Source organism: Arachis stenosperma, chromosome 10, assembly GCF_014773155.1.
Source record: "Arachis stenosperma cultivar V10309 chromosome 10, arast.V10309.gnm1.PFL2, whole genome shotgun sequence".
Lineage (NCBI taxonomy): Eukaryota > Viridiplantae > Streptophyta > Magnoliopsida > Fabales > Fabaceae > Arachis > Arachis stenosperma.
In genome coordinates, this window is record NC_080386.1 from 134,165,795 (window position 1) to 134,187,800 (window position 22,006).

The 22,006-nt window shown below is 32.2% G+C and overlaps 4 protein-coding genes and 1 pseudogene across 5 annotated transcripts; 1 reads left to right on the plus strand and 4 right to left on the minus strand.

The window, feature by feature from the left end:
- The first annotated feature begins 195 nt into the window (after positions 1-195).
- Positions 196-4,827, plus strand: LOC130956303 (peptidyl-prolyl cis-trans isomerase CYP40-like). The gene is made up of 9 exons (XM_057883343.1): positions 196-580; positions 1,351-1,851; positions 2,034-2,121; positions 2,226-2,278; positions 2,466-2,570; positions 2,664-2,739; positions 3,871-3,908; positions 3,990-4,066; positions 4,554-4,827. The coding sequence occupies exons 1-8, from the start codon at positions 410-412 to the stop codon at positions 4,041-4,043; spliced, it is 1,086 nt and encodes a 361-aa protein (XP_057739326.1). The 5' UTR covers positions 196-409; the 3' UTR covers positions 4,044-4,066; positions 4,554-4,827.
- Positions 4,828-5,468: 641 nt separating this feature from the next.
- LOC130954190 (uncharacterized) lies at positions 5,469-11,859 on the minus strand. 2 transcript variants are annotated; one of them, XM_057880921.1, is made up of 11 exons: positions 11,773-11,859; positions 10,853-11,483; positions 10,423-10,779; positions 9,381-9,590; positions 9,018-9,311; positions 8,083-8,366; positions 7,734-7,862; positions 6,957-7,079; positions 6,480-6,587; positions 5,874-6,052; positions 5,469-5,788 (listed from the first exon to the last, which is right to left on the minus strand). In XM_057880921.1, exons 4-11 carry the CDS (start codon positions 9,511-9,513, stop codon positions 5,665-5,667), a joined length of 1,374 nt encoding a protein of 457 aa, XP_057736904.1. In that variant the 5' UTR covers positions 9,514-9,590; positions 10,423-10,779; positions 10,853-11,483; positions 11,773-11,859; the 3' UTR covers positions 5,469-5,664. The 2 variants fall into 2 exon arrangements, with proteins under 2 accessions (XP_057736904.1, XP_057736903.1); XM_057880920.1 differs by lacking the exon at positions 11,773-11,859 and having other exon boundaries at positions 10,853-11,760.
- On the minus strand, positions 10,480-11,498 carry LOC130957855 (flavone 3'-O-methyltransferase 1-like). Its single transcript, XM_057884699.1, has 3 exons — positions 11,165-11,498; positions 10,853-10,917; positions 10,480-10,779 (listed from the first exon to the last, which is right to left on the minus strand). Exons 1-3 carry the CDS (start codon positions 11,496-11,498, stop codon positions 10,480-10,482), a joined length of 699 nt encoding a protein of 232 aa, XP_057740682.1.
- Positions 11,769-12,176, minus strand: LOC130957856 (isoliquiritigenin 2'-O-methyltransferase-like). Its single transcript, XM_057884700.1, has one exon. The coding sequence runs from the start codon at positions 12,174-12,176 to the stop codon at positions 11,769-11,771; it is 408 nt and encodes a 135-aa protein (XP_057740683.1).
- A 4,235-nt stretch (positions 12,177-16,411) lies between these two features.
- On the minus strand, positions 16,412-18,896 carry LOC130954689 (isoliquiritigenin 2'-O-methyltransferase-like; annotated as a pseudogene).
- Between the last annotated feature and the right edge of the window lie 3,110 nt (positions 18,897-22,006).

Below are 22,006 nucleotides of genomic sequence, written 5' to 3' on the forward strand. Positions count from 1 at the left end.
TGAATAGTTCTAAAGAAATACAAGTTTGGGCTTTTAATATAATTTTTATCTATTTCTTAAAAAATATATATAATTCCCTAAAGCTTTAAGTTAAATGTTTCATTTTTTTTATTTAATTTAATAGCGACAGCGATATTTCTTTGGGTTAATTAGGAGGAATTTGGGTTTCGTGGTTATTTCAAATCAAAAGAGCAAGGATTCACTATTTTTCAGTTTTCAAACTACTTGCGCTTCTTTGCCATTAAGTTTGGTCGAAGATTCTAGAAGGTCTTTAAAGTTTCTACTGCCATCTCAACACTTCATCCTCTTCCTTCTACCCTAACACCGAACTTGAACTTGACTTCACTGAATCTCAGACGGAGACGCAGAGGCAGGGGCAGAAAGGGTAAATCAATAAGCTGAATTGAAGATGGGAAGACCAAGGTGCTTTTTGGACATTAGCATTGGCGACGAGTTAGAAGGAAGAATAGTGATTGAACTCTTCGATGACGTGGTTCCCAAAACCGCTGAGAATTTTAGGGCTCTCTGCATTGGCAACAAAGGCATTGCTCCTAACACTCACGTCCCCCTTCATTTCAAGGTCTTTACTTTCTTTCCTTCCTTCTATTTTCCCACTAACTATAAAGTTAATAACTTTTCCTTTTAAATAACATGTAAGGAGGTTCCTTCCAACTATGAAGATTCTGTATCTGTTTTAATTTGTGATGTTTTCTTTGCTTTTGCGGTTACAGAAAGGGTTTAAGTTGAAGGTTCCTCTTTTTTCCAATTGTTTTTGAAAGAGGACGTTGGAAAAGACGATTGTGCCCTTGACTATGTGTTTATACTACTATTTGCTATCTTATTTTGATTTTGAGGTGGTTTATGAGACTCCTTTGCTGGAAAAAGTGTTCTTTGATGGAAAATAAGATAAACATCAAACACTAATGCTAAGCTATATATTGAAAGGGAAAAAAAAATCCAGAGCATAGTATAAGAGTAACACATTATTCTCTTATTAGTAATGTATGCTTTTTGAATTATAACTTATGCTTTATGATGATTTTACATTGTATGTTAGGATATGATTAGTGAGTTATTATTGTATGCATTTTGCTTTGCTCATAATAATACAAATGGGACGGACTACTTCCTGTTATTACTTCCTTCCTAGTGTAATTTTTTTGTTCTGACATTTTTTGGACATGTGAAGAGTAATTGCATCTGGTTGGCTGTTTAAAACTTTGAGGTAATGGGTTCGGTGAAAGCTAAATAGAGGCTTGTGCCCAAATCACAGGGTACTAATGAAGTTACAATGGTTCCTTCTTGATGATATCAATTCGAAACTTTAATTCATATTGGTTATCTTTTCAGGGTTCTCGCTTTCACCGTGTTATTAAGGGCTTTATGATCCAAGGAGGTGATATATCTGCTGGAGATGGTACTGGAGGAGAGTCGATTTATGGACTGAAGTTTGAAGATGAAAATTTTGAGTTGAAGCATGAAAGGAAAGGGATGTTATCCATGGCGAATTGTGGTCCCAATACAAATGGGTCTCAATTTTTTATCACAACTACCCGAACTCCTCATCTAGACGGCAAACATGTTGTATTTGGGAAAGTAGTCAAAGGAATGGGAGTAGTCCGCTCGGTTGAGCATGTGACAACTGGAGATAATGATTGTCCTACACTTGATGTTAAAATCGTGGATTGTGGAGAAATTCCTGAAGGAGAAGATGATGGAATACTTGACTTTTTCAAGGATGGTGATACTTTCCCTGATTGGCCAGCAGACCTTGACGAGAGACCTGATGAGCTTCAGTGGTGGATGAATGCTGTAGACTCTATTAAAACTTTTGGAAATGGGTATTACAAGGTATCGCTTGTTACGATCCATCTCATGTTATTAGTTTTGTTGTATTATTCCATACTGTTAAATAAATGATCAAGTTCTCCTAAGAGTTTGAATGGGAGATTGTTCTTCAGCCTATAATTGTTCCTTGATTATTATTGTTTGCTCAATTTCCTTCCGGGGATTTTTTTCTTTTTTTCTGATAGAAACAAGACTATAAAATGGCTCAAAGAAAGTATCGCAAGGCTTTGCGCTACTTGGATGTTTGTTGGGAGAAAGAAGGGATTGATGGAGGTATGCTAGCTTTTCCTATAAATGAATGAATGGAGTGTATAGTGATTATTCTGCAGATGCTCACCACTTCATCCACTTATGGTAACATCCTTATGATTTTGCAGAGAAAAGCATAGCCTTGAGGAAAACTAAGTCTCAAATTTTTACAAACAGTTCTGTAAGTTTAAGTTACTATTTCTATACTTCAAAATGCATTCATTTTAATGCATTTTCCATCAAGTCCTGTTTCTAATCTGCATAATAGAACTGATTCTCTTCCCCTTGCCCCCCCCCCCCCCCTTTTTTTTTCTCTGTTGTGTTTGTGCTTCTCTTTAATGTTGTTTTTCTGGTATACAATTTTGTAGGCCTGTAAATTAAAATTAGGAGATCTTAAAGGAGCATTATTCGATGCTGAGTTTGCACTGCGTGAAGAGGACAACAATGTCAAAGCATTATTCCGGCAAGGACAGGTTGATATCTGAATTGAGGAGGTTTTTTGGCTGTATTTTATTAAATCTATCCAACTTTCCTTTATGATAACTGTGTGGCTTTGAACTTACCAGGCACATATGGCACTCCATGACATAGATGCTGCAGTTGAAAGCTTTAAAAATGCACTGGTCTTAGAGCCAAATGATGGTAAGTTGTGATTTTGTATAAGGCCTTAGTTAGACAAGAACTACTAGGTAGCGCTTGTTTTCGGAGACAGAACACAAAGACATGGACAACGAATGTTTAAAAAACACATTGTCTCCAGGGCACTATTTTATATTTTTGTGTCCACTCTTTTACGAAGGACAATGATGGACACGGGATTTGAGAAGGTGGACACGGATTTTTTTATCAAAATTTTTTCTCTTTCTATCCATAGATATTTTTTATTATTTTACTATTATCTCTTCTTATTTTAGCTTCTTCTCTACATCGTAGTTCTTCTTTCTCTGCGTTCTTTTTTTCAGATACTCTCTTTTTTTGGTAGAATTTTTTACTTGACTAGATAATTAATTTATTCCTTTTTATCGTTCATTCTCTTTTCTATGGCATGCTGTATTAGCAGAGACTTAATTCACTCTTCCACTTTACGTTACTTTATTTATTCTTAATTTTGTTACTTTAATACCATTTTTATCTTATTAGTTCATAAACCAATTTTTCTTGTAATTTTCTGTACTCCTACATACTCTTATTTTTTATTAAATTAATTTGTACTTGATGTAAAAAATTTGGAATCACATGGCTATTTTAGTCATTTCGCATAATATTTTTGTTTTGTCCATGTCTATCCAAACATAATACAGGACATTACATTAGTGTCTTGTCCATCGTATCCGTATACAACAAATAATTTTTAGTGTCTCTGTTCTATTGTCTCTGTCTTAGTGTCATGTCCTGTCCTGTCTCCAAAAACAATCGCAACCCTAGTTGTACTTATATAAGCGGACATTTAATTTTGTCATCTATCTGGTAGGTTCATGATTTATCAGAAGTGTTCAATTATTATTTTCTTTATATGAAACACCTTTTCAATACAATCTGAACATAAATGAAATTAACTGTCATTTTTATTAAGATTTGAATTTGTTAGGAAATCCAAATAAAAGAAGGGGGGGGGGGGGAATATATACTTAAAAGATGAAACGACCTAAATGGTTATGTTTGGACAATAAGTAATAAATATCTCTTTAATAATGATGAATGAAATTTTCCACTGAACTCGAGATAAAATGTCTTCCAAATTTGATTGCTTACTTGATACCTTGTTACTTACAGCTGGGATTAAGAAGGAACTTGCTGCTGCCAGGAAGAAGGTGAGTGTATATCTAAGTTGAGCAATCATGAAGGTGCATTATAAGCGTATTGCGAATTTAACTGGTTATATTATGTTGTAGGTTGCTGATAGGCGTGACCAGGAGAAAAAGGCATATAGCAAGATGTTTCAATAAGCATTTCCCGTAGGCTAAGCAAGGTAACACTCAAATAAACTTTTAGGGATATGAATTACCTTGAACCTGAAAGATATTCAATTTGCATGTTACCTAAACTTCAAAAGTAATTCATGTGAAGCATTGAGATCTACTTGATTTCCTTTTTCATTTTTCAGTACTTTAGGGCGGAATTGGTATTTACTTTCATTTTCTATCTTCCATTATTGTTTATATTTTTTGGTCTTATTCAGGGATTTATTTTTTACAAGATTTTGTATTTAAAAAGTGAAAGCATGATATAAAAATAGAAAATAGGTAATCTTTTGTTGACTTTAAAAATAGAAAATATATTCTTATTTTCGTTTTTTATTTTCACTATTTATCTAACAAAATTGAGAACAAAAACAACAAATGCGTGAAGTTTTCAATTTCGAATAAGTTCATTTAAGTTTGCACTAATAAATCATTTGGTTCCAATTAGTTTTCCTATAGCCTTCCGTGACTGATATTTGTGTTTCTTCCTTTCAGGCTCATCTTCAAGGGTGGAAAGCTGCATGGAATGCAAAAGATACTATCTTGATCCCATCATTATTAGAAGTACCAGAAATTAAACTGAGGACTAACAAGTGGATTATGGATTGTTACTGTTCTTAGATGAAATTTTCTGCTAACAATTTTGTCTTGGTGATTCTATTTTTTGAAAAGCTTTCAAGCTTTATGGGTCATCAAAATTCCCAAGTTCGGTTTTTGTACACTTCTCATTTTATGATTTAAGATAATTACCGAGTTACTTAAAGATCATATTAGGAATTTAGTCCCTGAAAAATGCACTTGACATGAGCTTAAAAAAAAAAATATCGTAGATTTTAACCCGTAACAAATATTCATGTTTTTTGGACATTTATTTCCTTCTATAGTATTAAGGGTTTCAAGTCATGTAATATAAATTTAGGGTTTTAAATACTAAAAAATATGGTCATTTTGTAAGGGTTTTAGCATCCTACTACAGAATTGTTTGGGATTTCAAAAGCTTAAATATAAATTTAGAATTTTAAGTCCAAAAAATTATACTAAAATAATATCGTGAAAGTTTTGAAAATCTATGACTATAAATTTTGTTAGATGAACAAGTTATTTTTGTAATCAAGTCTAACAAAATATTTTTTCCTTTTTATGCATATCTGTCGTCTTTTTCAATTGGTTTTTATTATGCCAACAAGTTATTGGCTAACTTGGTTAAACTTTGTTTTTAAAATGACTTAATCATGTAACATCGTTGTAAATTTATTTCGGATTCAAATAGTAAAAAGTGTATAAATTTGGAGTTTTAAAAGCATACTTATCTTATTGAGTTTTGAAAATCCTACCGCTAAATATTTAGGATTTTGGATTTTGAATCTCAAGAATATATGATTTTGTGCAAGTGTTATCCAAACAACATGAAAAGATGAAAAAAGTCGGGAAGCGTATTATCCAAACAAGCCTATTATAGCCTCAACTTTGTACACCGAATCTCGCATCAGTCACATATCCGCACTCATTCTTTCACATAAGCACCCAAAATAATAATAACAAAAAAAGAACAAGTTTCATGTTAGAAATAAAGCAATAATACACACATAGAAAACAAAAATGGCACCTACAAGTTGTAACCATCAACACCCAAATCCCTGAGCGCATCAGTGGCAGCATCCTTACAATTAGCGTGTGTTTGCTTGGCCTTCCTTATGTATTTCTCAACTCCATTATTCAGCAGTACAGTCCTGTCCAAAGGGAACTTTGTTAGTGTTTAATTAAGAAAACTATGACGGAAAGAAAGAATGATTTGCATTGTTTTATAAAACTTGCCTGTTCTCGGGATTTCTTACTACTAGATTTCTGATCATAAGACAGGAGTTTCTTTGCATTTGGGCTGCTGCAGGGAATTTCTGCATGGCCTGAATAGCAAGGTCACCAGCGCCTGCTTCAACAGCACGGGCTGCATTTTCTGGAGCTCTTAACGAAAGCACAGAAATGATGGACATAATCTGCATCACAAATAAAACCGATAAAATGGAAAGCTTTGAGATGCACGATATGATACAAATCCAAGTATATCAGGAAACTTTTTTGTAAAAGTCTCTGCAGGACATGCACTGGATTTTATAAATATTGGCAATCATAAGGATCAAATCTATCAGAAGACAGGAATCTGCATAATAAATCTGAATTTCAGCATTTCCTTCCACATTTCAAAAGTAACAGTAGAATCAGTTAATTCACATCCTTTGCAGTTTGGATTAATAAAGCTACGGAAGCATAATGATACAATTAAGCATAATAAAGAAGTAAAACCATTTGGAGCAGCACAATTTACACTAAACCAGGAAATTTTCACTAAATCTCTACAAAATAGTGTCATTAATAGTTTGAACTATTTTACACAAGCTCTCAATAGAAATTGCAGGTTTATACCTCTTGCAAAACAGAAGGGTCATCATTAAACCTGGCTGAAAGTTTGATTAGCTTATCCATCCCGCCTTTCCCAACAATTTCACTCTTATTTGTATCACTTCCTGCCAACTGATTAATTAAACATTTAAGATACAAGGTGAGTCTTTTCAACATTAAAAAAGAATGATGTTTACATTCAAATTTAGAAAGATGTTTTGCTAAAGTTGACAATATCTTCAAAGTTGGGTGTAGTGTGAAAAATGGCAATCATGTAACATATGCAAGGACATTACGGTTATAACAGACTCAGCTCCAAGTGATATAGCTTCTTTTTAACAAATAAAAATATAAATACCAAAATAAACTTCAGCTCAAAAGAACCATGGGTAATAAAATAGGAAAACTATTATTTTGCATAGAACCCCCCCCCCCCCCCTCTTCTTTTTCTCTTTTTTCCCCCTCCAGGTGCCTTTGAGGAGAAATGGTTTCAACTTATACCTTCGAAAGTAATGAGCAACACACTTTGGCCACAGCTTTGTTGCCTTGCTCACCACTGTCCTCTATACATCTGAGTATTGCATCAATACCACCTATTTCAGAAATAGATTTACATATTTCATCCTGCAACGTAGAATATAAATACTCAGCAAAAGCAGCACAATAAAATGCAGAATGATCTCTCAATTTGAAGATGTTAGACAGCCTACCATCTATGACAACATAGCAACTCCAAATAGTGAAAAAATATATAAATATAATGAATCAAAATCAAAGCCATAGATTGATCCATGATTACGATGCATTAATTTCTATTTCTATATTGTCAAATATGTCCATTTATCCAACAAATCATCTTTTGTATTGCAATATAAATCTGATATTTCTGGTTAGCTTATTATCATACAACATAACCAATCTTATAGGTGCAAAGGGAAATCTTCCCATAAGCTCAAGTGAAATCTCCTTAATAACAATTCACAAAAAAGGAATGCCAAAAAAAAAAACAAATAAAATAAAATTGCAGCAACTCAACCCATGGAATCATACATTCATATTCATAGGCATAGACAGCATACATAAAAAGATTATGGGCTTTCAATGGGAATGTTGAGACTATCAAGAATAATGATGACAATTTGTAGGACCAGTCACCCACAAATATCACTTAAAAACACCCAACTGAATTACTATGATCTAATAGTGATTTTTCCATTAGTTTTTCAAACAACCTCAATATTTCTTAGCTAATATAGGATTAGATTTTAATTCACTTACATTTACAGCAATGGCCTTCAAAGTGATGCATGCTGAAACTAGGTCAGGGGAGCTGAGTCCTGCACGCAGAGAATCCACAAGAGCTTCTGCAATACCAATCTTTGCAAATTTTCTTGCATAACCATAGACCTGAAAATGGAATATAATAGATACTTTAAGTCATGATATAGCATAATGCAAAACCTGAAGTTAGGATAAATGGAGAATCCCTATTCACTAATCACTAATCACTAATCACTAGTCACTAACCACCAAATTATTTTTCTAAGTACGTATATATTTTTTCTTGTATCTATGCCTGACACTATTTCTTCAACCCTGAACACATACATATTCAGGGGAAACTTACTTGTGAAGCTACAACTCGACTATCATCGGGTGTTAACAATATACGAATAGCATCATATAAATTTTGAATGCCAGCATTCTTATGTATGGACATTATCTCCATGATTAGCTCATCAACTTTCAACTCCATGAATGATTCCTTGAGAATCTCATCACCAGTTGCTGCTGAAGCCACAACGCCAAATCCACTATTTAAGACATCTATATTTTGCTTGTTATCATTTAGGAAACCAATTATCATCCTTGGTCCATTGCTGATCTTAAATGTTCCTGTACTTTGAACATCTGCAGTAACAAGGGCATACAATTTATGGTAGAAAGAAGCATGATATAAGCAATATATATTGAATTTGAGGATCAGTAAATTAAAAAATCAAATACAATACTAAGGCCAGAACTTTCCAATACTTAAATTGAAATTCCAGATATGACACTTTTGTTAAAACAAGATACAACACCCAAGAAAATATTGCTTTGGCAAGTGGAAATGAAAATTGTAACAACTTCAATTAAGAAAATTTTGCCTTTTTGGGAATGGAAAATGAAAAATTATTAAAGAGGAAGCAATTAGTCAACAACCATTTGAACATCTCATCAGCCTCATTCAATCATCCTGCTTGAATCATGAAATCATCGTCATACATAACCAATTCTTATTCTTAGTATATATAAAATCTGAACCATTTTAAGTGTAGGTACTGAGTTCCTCCAAACAGTAAATCACAACTATACAACCAAGTTCTACATTGCCTATAAATCACTGTCTCACACAAACAGAATCATTCTGTTTTATCTAACTTTTGGATCGGCTACTAAAGATTTACATCAAAGCAGAGCATGAACAGATTTCCTCAGACAACGAATTAAAATTTCAACTTCTTTGGAAACAGAAAACAATAAACGGAAGAAGCATCAAGAACATCAAGTGATCCTCACCATGAAGCAAAGCAGTCAAAGCATTGAAAGCCGAAAGAAGCGCCGCTTGAGAAGTAGCAGCGGGAATCTTAGAACAAAGAGAGCAAAGCAACTCCACCGCACCATTCTTAGTGGCAATAGCAGCATTGGCTTTGTCTTGAGAGCACAATGCTCTAAGCTCATCAAACGACACCGCGATGTCAGCCCAAACGACGTCGTCTACTGGATCGCGAAGCTGAGAAGGCAGCTGCTGCTTGAGCTTATCGAGGCACCGGATGACGGGACTGGTCTCTCCCGGAAGGCAAGTCACAATACCTACAAAAAAAAAAAGTAAGAAGGCAAAACGACAGCGGGAAATGAGAAACGACATGAGAAGAGAGAAACCGGAGAGGTTGACGCCTTGGAGAGAGAGGGTGTGGATGGCGTCTTGGAGGGCCTCCGAAGGCTCCATTCCGAGGTCGTCAATGTTCTCTCTCACCAGCTCGTCGAACGCTTCTTGCGAGATCGAACGAGCCATCGCTATTCTCCTCTCTCTCTCTCACTTCACTAGTTCACTTCACCTTTCGCTTCAAATCTTTTTGAACCAAATGCAAACTGAAAAATGAAAACACTAATTTAGAGATTAAAAATTATGGTAAATTTTGATTTTTATTAGACTCCCCCCCCCCCCCCCCCCCCTAAACTTTTGGTCATTCGTATAAAAGAAATTTTCAAAAGAAAAAATTATTTAAGTATAAAATCATCAAATTTAAAAGATTAAAATATCTTAATTTTTTATACAAACTCGTATAAAATTGCGTTAAAATATAATGATTTTTATAAATTTTGTCTGACAAAATCAACCTTTAAGAGGCTAAAATATTTCTTTAGATTCATTTTGTCAAAAAAAGTTAATCTTTACAAGTTCCACTTCTACTTATATATATATTTTAATATTTCATTTCATTTCCAAAGTAACCCAAGCCACACTTTTAACTTGGAAGTTAGATTTAGATTAAGGGAGTTTAAATAGTGTGTTTATCATACATTGTCCTAATATAAATCTAATGATACATACAATGCAAGCTAAGTTAGATAATACTTTTTTTTAATTAGACTACTTTTTCATCCTGAGGTTTTGCATAATTTCTCAAATTGTTTCTCAGTTCTTTCCTTCCCATCATGAACTAGAAACATGACAAAATGGAGATCCACAGCACAAGTATAATAAAAGACACTTAACATTATGAATTAAGAGAAAAAAGCGAAAGAATCCAATTGATAGTTTTAGTGCAAGGGCAAATGAATGAAATAGCAAGAGCCAAGAGGGGACTCAGTAATGGTTACTTGTTAGTTAGTTAGGTAATGCAAGTTGCAACATAACTGATAAGCTATATACAGTAACTCTGTAACTAACTGTATGTTAGTTTGGATTCATTATTTTCACCTTCTCAAATTACACCAAATTTTACAAGGATAACAAGTTACAGAAGGGAATTCATTTTTATTTGTAGAACTCCATCACTGCATCAATGGCACTTGAATCATTGCAAGCAACCTTAAATCTGGAAAATCCCGATCTCTTGCATAATTTCTCATATTGTTTCTCGGTTCTTTCCTTTCCACCATGAACTAGAAACATACTGTAATCCATGTCCACAGCACAAATATCCTTTGATGTTGACTTGGGAATTTCTGGCACTAAAGTCTCCAAAACTATAACCTTCCCATCTGCTGGCAAAGCTTCGTAGCACTTTCTCAAAAACTTGACACATTCTTCATCTCCCCAGTTATGACATACACGCTGATCAAATAATCAATTATTTTAATGGATAGATTGATAAAGAAATTTAAATGATTCTTTTGCAGCTACAAACCTTGATCAAAATGGCATCACCTTTTGGAACACTTTCAAACATGTCTCCCCCGATATGCTCTATGCCTTCATGTGTAAAATAAAATAATTACATGAGATCAAATAAATTAGTGAAGGAAAAGTTCAGAGAGCCAACAACTTTATTAAATTCTGACCAACATGTAACCAGCAAAAGAAGAATGAGTAATCCTACACCATTGGATGAAATTTCACGCTATTAAAAACATCATTAATAATTACTTAATGACTCCAAATCACAAAAGTTGCTGCCCCTAGCACTCTTCATTAGTAAATATAATAATGCGGACATTACCTGGATGAGGGGGTGCGTTTTTCACAACATGAGGCAAATCAAAATTAATTCCTTTAATTGATGGATATTGGAAGAGAATTTGTTTGAGGACTTGTCCATATCCACCTCCTACATCAACTAACGTTGATATTCCATCAAAGCCTCCTTTATATGCATCAAGGATTGATTTCACTCCTAAAGGCCCTGCTTGAGACATTGCTTCTCCGAAAAGGTTACCTAACTCTCTGTCTGTTTCCATATATTCAAATGCCATCTTTCCGTACATTCTTTGGAAGTGGTTGTGATTGTTAGCATCCAATATTGCATCTTTCGTATCTTTCTTATTTATACACATTGTTAAAATATAATTAGGATCAATTAGCATTATTTAGCATATCTAAATATTTATTATAGGATATTACGTCTTTATTATTTCGATTCTCTTAGCACCTATAAATACTCTTTTACATTGTATCAACTTGAATAGACAACTTGAATACACTCAATAATACACAAATTCTTTCTCCAATTTAGTCTCTTGTTTCTAACACACATAATTTAATTTGTTCGGTTATAAGAACTGTGAATAAAGTAAATAACTTAAAGCTAAGTAATGTATTCATGGTTACCAAACATGACGATATCCCCGAAAGAATAAAGTTGACATTGCAGCCAAGGAGTTTTCCGATTGATCATGACTAGGTCTGAAGTATTGTCCAACAGGGGAAACTGCATAAACCCTCTCAGTGTCACCGGCTTCATTAATGGTGCGAATGGAGCAAGAGAGAAGAGAATGAGCCACCAAAGATGGCAGCATGCGTTCAAGTCTGCTACCCATCTCACTGTGTTGCTTTGGAAGCTTAGATGCAATCTCAAAAGCAGACATGCCTAACGAACTCTCTGCCTTTGATATGATATCAAACAAGTTCATATCAATAGCAGCCTCCAAGATTGAAGAAAACACTGGAGCAAATGCTAATGAAGCTGCTTTAGTGAAAGCATCATCATGGGAATTATTATTGCTGGAACTCATATTTCTATATATAATTATATACTGATTTGTATAGTGTATCTTTGTATGATCTTGCTTGATTGACTAACGCTCACTGTATATATAGCATCCAACCATATAAGCATATTACCAAATTAGCCTACAAGCTAGAAATATTTATCAACAACAAATAATGGTTGTGGATAAAAAAAAAAAAGTGTACATCTTTTCTTTTGTCATATAAAAAACAAAATTTTCTACATATTTTTTTCTCACTTGTTATCAATTATATTAGTAATTAAAAACTTGTTTACAAAAATAAAAATTTAATTTTTTTGTGAATTTATTTTTTTTTTGTTAAACTAAAAGATTTTAAAAAATAAATAATAATAACTAAAGATTATATATTTACTAAGGGTGTGTTTGGGAAACCCGTTTGAAAGGAAGAAGCACGTTTAAATTTTTTGAAAGCTTCAATTTTTGGTTTGGCAAATTTTTTTCTCATGAACGCAGAAGTGATTTTGCTGCCAAAACCACGTTTACAGGAAGCAACTATTTGTAGCTTCTGCGTTTTCTTAACTGGCTTTTAGCCATAAATACTAACAATTTATTTACCTTTTACCAACTTTATCCTTTGTATATGTTATTGTATTAATTATAAAATTCTTGTTATTTCTATTTATACTTCTATTTTCTATTATTTATTATTTTTATTTTTTTCAATTATTTGTTTAACATTATACACTTTTATAATTGTGATTTTTGTGTATTATGATTGTTATTATTTTTTTATAATATAATTTATTAATTCTATTAGGTAAATTAAATTAAATAAAAACTTAATTGTAAATAATAATAATAATAACAAATTATAATATACTAAAAAATAAGTACCAAAAATACTAAAAATATATTATATAAAAAGATCATCAAAAATTTTTGGATTTGTTTCAATCACTATAAAGTAAATATTTAATTTTTTTTATTATTTTTAGCATTCTCTTTTATAATTGTAATTCTCGTATACTATGTTTTAGTGTAATTTTTTATAATATAGATTATGATTCTATTAAAAAAGATAAATTAAATAAAAAATTAATTATAGATAATAATAAACGTTGGATTCCAAACTAATACTAAGAATAAGATTATTGAGAGTACTAGAATAAGAGTACGATGTAAAAAATACTAAAGTAACATTTAATACTTAGAAAATGTAACATATTTGATTAAATATTCTTTTATATATATATAATTTATATTTTTTTATTTTTATTTAAAAATATATTTTATCTATTTTTATATGTTATTTTTATTTTAGTAAGTAAATATTAATTTTATTATAAAATTAACTAATAAGATGTATTTAAATATCTAAATTAAAATAATAGGATAATATAAAAAAAATTTAAGTTGATGTCCATTTTAGTAATTTTTTATCTAAAAGTGATTTTGAATGGTATAAGCCAAACAACATTTATTTTACTATAATTCACTTTGATACAAAAATTACCAAACATAAATCACTTTAACACAAACTTACTTTTGATCAAAATCAAGTTTGCAAAATCAATTTTATGCAAACTCCCGTTTGCAAACTGTAATCCAAACACACACTAAGTCCTCAAAAAACAATTAATGTTAAAAAAGTCAACTTGACTTGTGTGTATTTATGATGATAGTAATGATAACTACCACCTAGATTTTATAAGAATTTAATTAACATGTGTCTTAAGAATATATAATAAGATTTATGTTAGTGAAAATTTTTAAATTTTTTAAATAAATAAAAAATAAATATATTATAAATTAATTTTTTTTATATTTTTAATAAAAAAAATTAATTTATAATCTTAACATATATTTTTAAAACATCAATTAACTAAATCCTATATTAAATAATGATTATTGGCGGTTGTTATGCATTGGACATAGTGGATATTTTCCGCTTAATTAATTGAGACACCGTAAATAAAAAGAACATTGGTGAACCTAATTTGGTGGATAGAGTTTTTTTCATTAAAAATATTATTTATATACTAAAATTATTAATCAGAACTAGTCATTATATATTTATATATAAATATATATTATTTAATTTATTTTTAATATATATTTTATATTTTAACATAAATTTTATATTAATAACTGATTTTAGTAATTAATTTTAATATATATCTAATTTAATTATTTTTTATACATAAGTTAATATACAAAATTTGAGGCATGTCACACGTTGTATTTTAATACATACAGTTGAAAGTTGAAGCATTCATTTATCCGTGTTGTCGGCTGCAAATGCAATGCTTATTCGTGGTTGCCCATATCATTTATTTGCGTTGATTATTGAGCACTAATTGAGAATACTTTGATGCAAAATTAATATTAAAATCAGTTATTAGTAGAGTTAAACCCCAAAATGGTCCCTGAGATTGGCGTTTTGCATTCAAATCGTCCCTGAGATTCCAATTGCACCAATTACGTCCCTGAGATTGAAAAAAATGTATCATAGTAGTCCCTGACCTATTTTCCATTAACGACGTGATGAAATGGCATGATGACGTGGACTGTAAGTGACACGTGTTACTTTATAATTTGGCCACGTGTAATGGTAGGATGATGTGGTGACCAGTGACATGTGGCATGCTGATGTGGATAGTTGTGCCACGTGTCACAATATTATTTGGCCACGTGTCCAGTTGTGCCACGTGTCACAACAGTATTCGTCCACGTGTCATTCATTATGCCATCGTTGTATATGCACCAAATTAGTCCCTCACTTTGCATTAAGTGACTCATTTTAGTCCCTGAAATTGAATGTCGTGCACCAAACTAGTCCCTTCACCAATTTTTTCTCATTTTTTTTAAATTTAAAAATTTAATATCTTGGATACACTAATTTCAATTCTATTTTTTCATATATCGTTTAAATACAAGTGCTTTTATAAAAAATTTTAAGATTTTAGTTTTAATTATATATTTTTTTTAATAATTTAATATTAGTAAATTTTGTAATATATAAGTATGTTATTATAAAAAAATAATTATATGATTGATTAGACATATTTTTTTTATAAAAAAACATGTGTTTTTAACAAGAAATTAATAATTAAAATAAATATTTTTTTTCTTATAAAATACACGTTTTCGTTATGTATAAATGAGCTAGATTGAAGGCACTTCAACCACCCTCACTACCACTTTTGATCTCTGCAGTCTAGACGAAAGAGGTCGAAGATGATAATGAGGAAAGCTTGAAATGCCTTCACGTCAACTCCAAGACAGCGGCTATTAGAGGTATCCGCAAGAAAAAAAATATTTTATAAAAGTACTGAAAGAGGTTGGAGATGGTAGTGAAGGTGCTTGAAAACACTTTTATTTGAAAAACGTGTGAAAAAATAGAATTGAAATTAATGCATTCAAAAATATTGAGAATTTTGAATTTATAGAAAAAAATGAGAAAAAATTGATGAAGGGACTAGTTTGGTGCGCGACATTCAATTTCAGGGACTAAAATGAGTCACTTAATGCAAAGTGAGGGACTAATTTGGTGCATATACAACGATGGCATAATGGATGACACGTGGACGAATACTGTTGCGACACGTGGCACAACTATCTACGTCAGCATGCCACGTGTCACTGGTCACCACATCATCTTACCATTACACGTGGCCAAATCATGAAGTGACACGTGTCACTTACAGTCCATGTCATCATGTCATGTCATCACGTCGTTAATGGAAAATAGGTCAGGGACTACTATGGTGCATTTTTTTCAATCTCAGGGACGTAATTAGTGCAATTGGAATCTCAGGGACGATTTGAGTGCAAAATGCCAATCTCAGGGACCATTTTGGGGTTTAACTCGTTATTAGTATAAAATACATATTAAATATAAAATATATATTAAAAATAAGTTAAATTATATATATTTATATATAAATATATAAAAATATTATTTGTACATTAAAATTAATTATTAAAATTAATTATCAATATATTTGTATATAAATATAAATATAATTTAATTTATTTTTAATATGTATTTATATTTAAATATATATTTTATATTGTGACTAATCATGTGTGGTGGGTAAATTCTATGTTACAAAAATTAAAGATCGAATACCATGTAACTTAGTAGCCATAGAGTTTGTTTCAATGTTTTGCAGAATTTATTTAAAAAAAAAAATTGAAGAGGAATGAAAAGCAACAAATTAAGAAGCAAATTAATGCAAGTTGATAAGGATTTGGATTTTAAATAGACATATATGAAACTTTAATTTGACGCCATCATCATTATTCATTCACAGTACTAATTATACATATATATTTTTCAGAATTAATATATATATATATTTAAAATATGAATATTCAAAAATTTATTTGTCATTTTACTCTAATTTTTATTTGTAAAACTCCATCACTGCAACGATAACTGAGGAATCATTGCAAGCAACCTGAAACCTTGAAAATCCTGAGGCCTTGCATAATTTCTCAAATTGTTTTTCAGTTCTTTCCTTTCCACCATGAAATAGAAAGATAAGAAAATCCAGATCCACAGCATGAGTATCCTTAGACGATGTTGATTTCGGAATTTCTGGCAATAAAGTATCCAAAACTATGACCTTCCCATGTGGTGGCAAAGCTTCATAGCAGTTCCTTAAAACCTTGACACATTCTTCATCTCCAAAATTATGACATACATGCTGAAATAATATTGATGTCAACTTGTTAGATTTTATTAATATATAATATATTCATGACTTAGATAATAAATAAATTTGAATTATTATAAAATGCTAACCTTGAGTAAAATGGCATCACCCTTTGGAACGTTTTTAAACATGTCTCCTCCAATATGTTCTATCCCTGATCAATGATCATGCAAAATAGTGCATGCTCTCTAAATCAATATTTTTTCATTTTGTATTTGGCATACATGAGATGAAATTAGTGATAAAGAATTGGTAGAAATTCAGGTGCAATAAACTTCACATAAATTTGATAGTTAAGAGTAGTTAAATGATTTAACTGATTTTATTGAATTTTCATCTAACAATTCTCAGTTATTAACTTCACATGAAGTCGACTGTACATAAATTTCCATCTAAAGAATTACCTGGATGAGGGGGTGCGTTTGTCACAACACGAGGCAAATCAAAATTAATTGCTTTTTGAATTGATGGATAGTGGAAGAGAATTTGTTTGAGGACTTGTCCGTATCCACCTCCAACATCAACTAACGTTGATACTCCCTCAAAGCCTTTATATGCATTAAGGGTTGATTTCATTCCTAAAGAGCCAGCTTGTGACATTGCTTGCTCGTAAAGATTACCTAACTCTTTATCTGTCTCCATATATTCAAATGGCAACTTTCCATACACTTTTTCGAAATGATTGTCATTGTTAGCATCCAATATTGCATCCTTTGTATCTGTCCTGTTTTTTTTTTTTTTTAAAATAAGAATCATTAAAATTTACATACTTTCTTTTCAATTTTTATAACTTTCTTCATATATATGATGCTCCTAGTCTATATTGTGTTATTTGGTTTGACAAGTAAATTGAAATTAAAATTTTGGTCAATAATGTAAAAGACAACACATAAGTAAAGAATCAATTTTCTTATAAATCAACTAAAAAGTAGTCAATTAATTGAAAAATAAGTCTACTACAAAAAAAAAAAAAACTAACTCTCCACTATCTCCAAAAACTATAACTACAACATACGCCAATTTAAGTTAATTCTTTATATTTTTAGTTTTAAAATTTGAAAAATTAGAGTAGTGGGCAGTTGTTTTTTCTTTTTTATAATAAACTTCATGTTTTTCAACTAGTTGATTCCAGTTTGTTACTCTCCTAATTGATTCTAATTGAACAGTTTTTCGAATTTTAAAATTAAAAATCAAAATTATTTTTCAACTAATTAGCTCTAAGTTGGCTACATCTTAATTTTTATCCTCAGTCATCAACTCAATTTTTTTAGTTTAATTCGTCTAGTAATTCAACAACATACTTTATCACATACTTATAAATATTGAGGGCTAACTGATTATCAAAGCTAATAAATTCTGATGACCCTCTAGTATTACTTATTAAGTAATAACGACTATATTGTATGTATATCAAAATATACCAAATCAAGTCATCAGTATAAAATATATGTTAGAATATAAATACACATTAAAAATAAATTAAATCATACTTATATTTATACCACTTATTTTAGTGTATAAATATCATTTTGTAGTAATAAATATGTAAGATTACCAAAGATGATCGGTATCCTCGATATACTAAAGTTGACATTGCAGCCAAGGAGCCTCGTTGTTCATGACTAGTATAGTATTTTCCAACAGGAGAAACTGCATAAACCCTTTCAGTGTCACCGTCTTCATTAATGGTGCGAATGGAGCAAGTCAGAAGAGAATGAGCCACCAATGATGGCAGCATGCGTTCAAGTCTGCTACCCATCTCACTGTGTTGCTTTGGAATCTTAGATGCAATCTCAGAAGCTGACATGCCTAACGAACTCTCTGCCTTTGATATGATATCAAACAAGTTCATATCAATAGCAGCGTTCAAGATTGCAGGAAACACCTGAGCAAATGCGAAGGAAGAAGCTTTGGTGAAAGCATCATCGTATTCCTCCTTGGTGGTTATTGAACTCATCATATTCATATATGCTACCTACCTTAATTATTATTACTCTTTAATTAAACTCACTCTAATTTAGTGTATGTATTAGTCAGTAGTCACTCATCACTCTCTCTATATATATATACACGCTAAGAGATTTTTTATTCCATAAAATTTGACTACATGCTCTTTCAATTAAATATTTGTTTGTGATAGATGAATGACAATTTTAAAATAATGAATGAATGTTTCAAATTAGAGGAGGGAGTAATAATAATCTACCTAAATCACTTATCATATATATATATATATATATAAATAAGGAAAGTATGAGGATCCAATGGAATATTTGTAACGAAGGTTTATGGAATATTAGAGATATAATAATTAGTATTACCTTTTTCTGTTTGTTAAAGCTTTTGGGATGAGTAGTATCATGACATGGTATTAGAGAGCTAGATTCGAAAGATAAAGAGTCGATTCTTGGTGAACTCCAAAATCAGTTTAAGTTTTTGGAAAGATGTTTATTATCCGTAGTACTTGGATGATTATTCTAAATATTATGGAAGATATTCATTTTATAACTCAATAGCCCATTATACACATTGTATAAATAGTCCATTGTCTCTTTAACGAGATCCGTATAAATATACCGTTTGAAAGTTGAAACATTCACTTAGCTTGTTGGTACTGTTATTCCATGAATTATTGAGCACTTTGTCAAAGATTAAATCAGACGGCATCCTAATTCATTAAAAAGTTGAATATAAACGTAATGGAGCTTTCATTGTAGCCTTTCGTCATTTGCGGAGGCTGACATTTAACAGCAGAAAAGTCATCTTTCTAGATTATTCTACACTGAGCTCATGCATGGACTTTCTTTGGTCTCTGTTTTTCTTGTTTATTTTTATTTTCCAAATCCTGTGAACGAGAAAAAAAAGTAAAAATAATATAAAATATGATTTTATTATTTTTATTATTGTCTCTTTTCTTTTATAAAACAACAAAACTTTTAATAAAAATAAATATAAAAATTGAAAATAAAAATAAAACACACACCAAATATATGTTAAATTATTTTTAATTAGAATCTTTAAAAACAAATATTTGAAGAATATTCCAAAAGGATATACTAAAAATTTTTCTTAAATATTGTAAGTGTTCATACCCTGGCCCAATAATGAAGGCCCAGGTCCAAATAAAAGGCCTAGCCCAGAGGATTGAGCCTTACTAAGCACCAACCTTCACGCTAAGAAGTCGGTGCCAAACCCGACTTACTCCCAAGAAGTCGGGATGGAGAATAGTTGGCAGATAAGCACTCATTCAAATGAGTAACTGCCCCTAAAATCTCTCTAACTACTTTATCGAGCCATATCTTAACCTCCCTAAGATAATGGGACGGTTAACACCCTAAAAATATGGCACTACTCCAACGGTGGTTATTGGCTCACCACTATAAATACACTGACACCCCTCAGGTATCTCTAAGCCCAATACTCTCTAGACCTGCTCACACCCTTGCTAACTTAGGCATTGGAGTGTCTTTGCAGGTACCACCCCCCTTTCATTCACGAGCGCAAGTCGGAAGGAGGCTCCAACGTGCAAACCAGCTCGGAAGCCACCATCCGCGGACGATTGGGCCAACCAAAGCCATCCATCTTATTAATCTCCGGTTACCCACCGTAACATTGGCGCCGTTGCCGGGGACCTGAGAGATCATCCAACGATGGCAGATAGATCTCACGAAGAAGGCCATGTGGAGACAGACTCTGAACAAGAGAATCTGGACACAGGCAACAACGATGTGGACCTCACCCTCCACCAAGAAATCGATAATCAACATAGGGAAGGCACTTCCGGAGTAAAGAACCCGAAGGTGAACTCCTCAGAAGGGCGCGAATCAGAAAAAGGAGGATCACCCCATGTAACTGAACTCATGGGATTAGTCCACAGCTGCCTGGAACAATTAGAGCAGGAGCGAGAACGACAAAAGGAAACTGAAAAGAGCCTAAAAGAGGAGATGGAACGACGAAAAGAGTTAGAAAGAAAGCTCTTACAGTTGGAATCCTCCCTCAAAAGTCGCAACTCCCGCGATGAACACGAAGAGCCACCTTTAGGTGGAGAGGATCCCTTCAGCGAGGACATCATGAGGGCTAAAGTTTCGAGAAACTTCAAAAGCCCTGACATGGACCTCTATGACGGGACCACGGATCCGAAGCATCACTTGAGCAACTTTAAAAGTCGGATGTACCTAGCTGACGCTTCCGACGCGACATGATGCAAGGCTAGGGGTGCACATGGGCCGGGTGAAGCCGGGTTTTAGGTGACCCAGACCCGGCCCGAAATATAGACCGGGTCTATTTATTAGACCCGGACCCGGCCCTAGACCCGATGAAACCAACAGCCTTTCGGGCCACAATTAAACCGGGTGAAAACCGGGTGAAAACCGGGCCATAACCAACCCTTCTTCAAAATTAAAACATAATCACAATCAATACCAAAGCATCATCACAATCAATAGTCCAATACTAATATTGTCTAATAACACTAAATATTTAAGTCAATACAAATAACATAATAATATGCATTAGTCTAAAGTCAATACAAATAACACAATAATATTTAAGTCAATACAAATAAAATGTTAAGGTTTACAATACATAAGAATAATCATCCTCTATCAATAGCCATTAATGTTGTCAACTTGTTCCTTGTGATGTGGATGCATTAGTGAAACCTACAAAACATATAAAGTAACTCATTTTTCATATAAATGATTATTACTTGAAATAAATAAGTCACAAATAATAAAGATATCATAAATGTACCTTCAACAATCTTCTGATGTAAAACCCGGTTAATTAACGGCTAATTAACCCATAAATGAGAATTTATTCTAGAAAGCCTAAAATGTGATTTTTATGGCTAAATGTGATAGAGGAGACTGAGACGAGAATTTTGGTACCAATTTTATAGAATTCGGACCAAGATTGGACCGAACGGGCCAAACCGGGCCAATAGGACCTAAAGTGGGCCCTTGGCCCAACATAACTTAACCAAAACCCTAGTTTTCAACACTCTCTCTCCTCATTTGTTACACACACAAGCTGAAAATTAGAGAGAAAGGGAGAAGAACACTCCCTCAAGTTCTTTCTCTCACTTGATCTTCAAACCACCATAACTTTTGATCTAGAGCTCCGATTGCCGCCCCGTTTGCGGCCACGCGT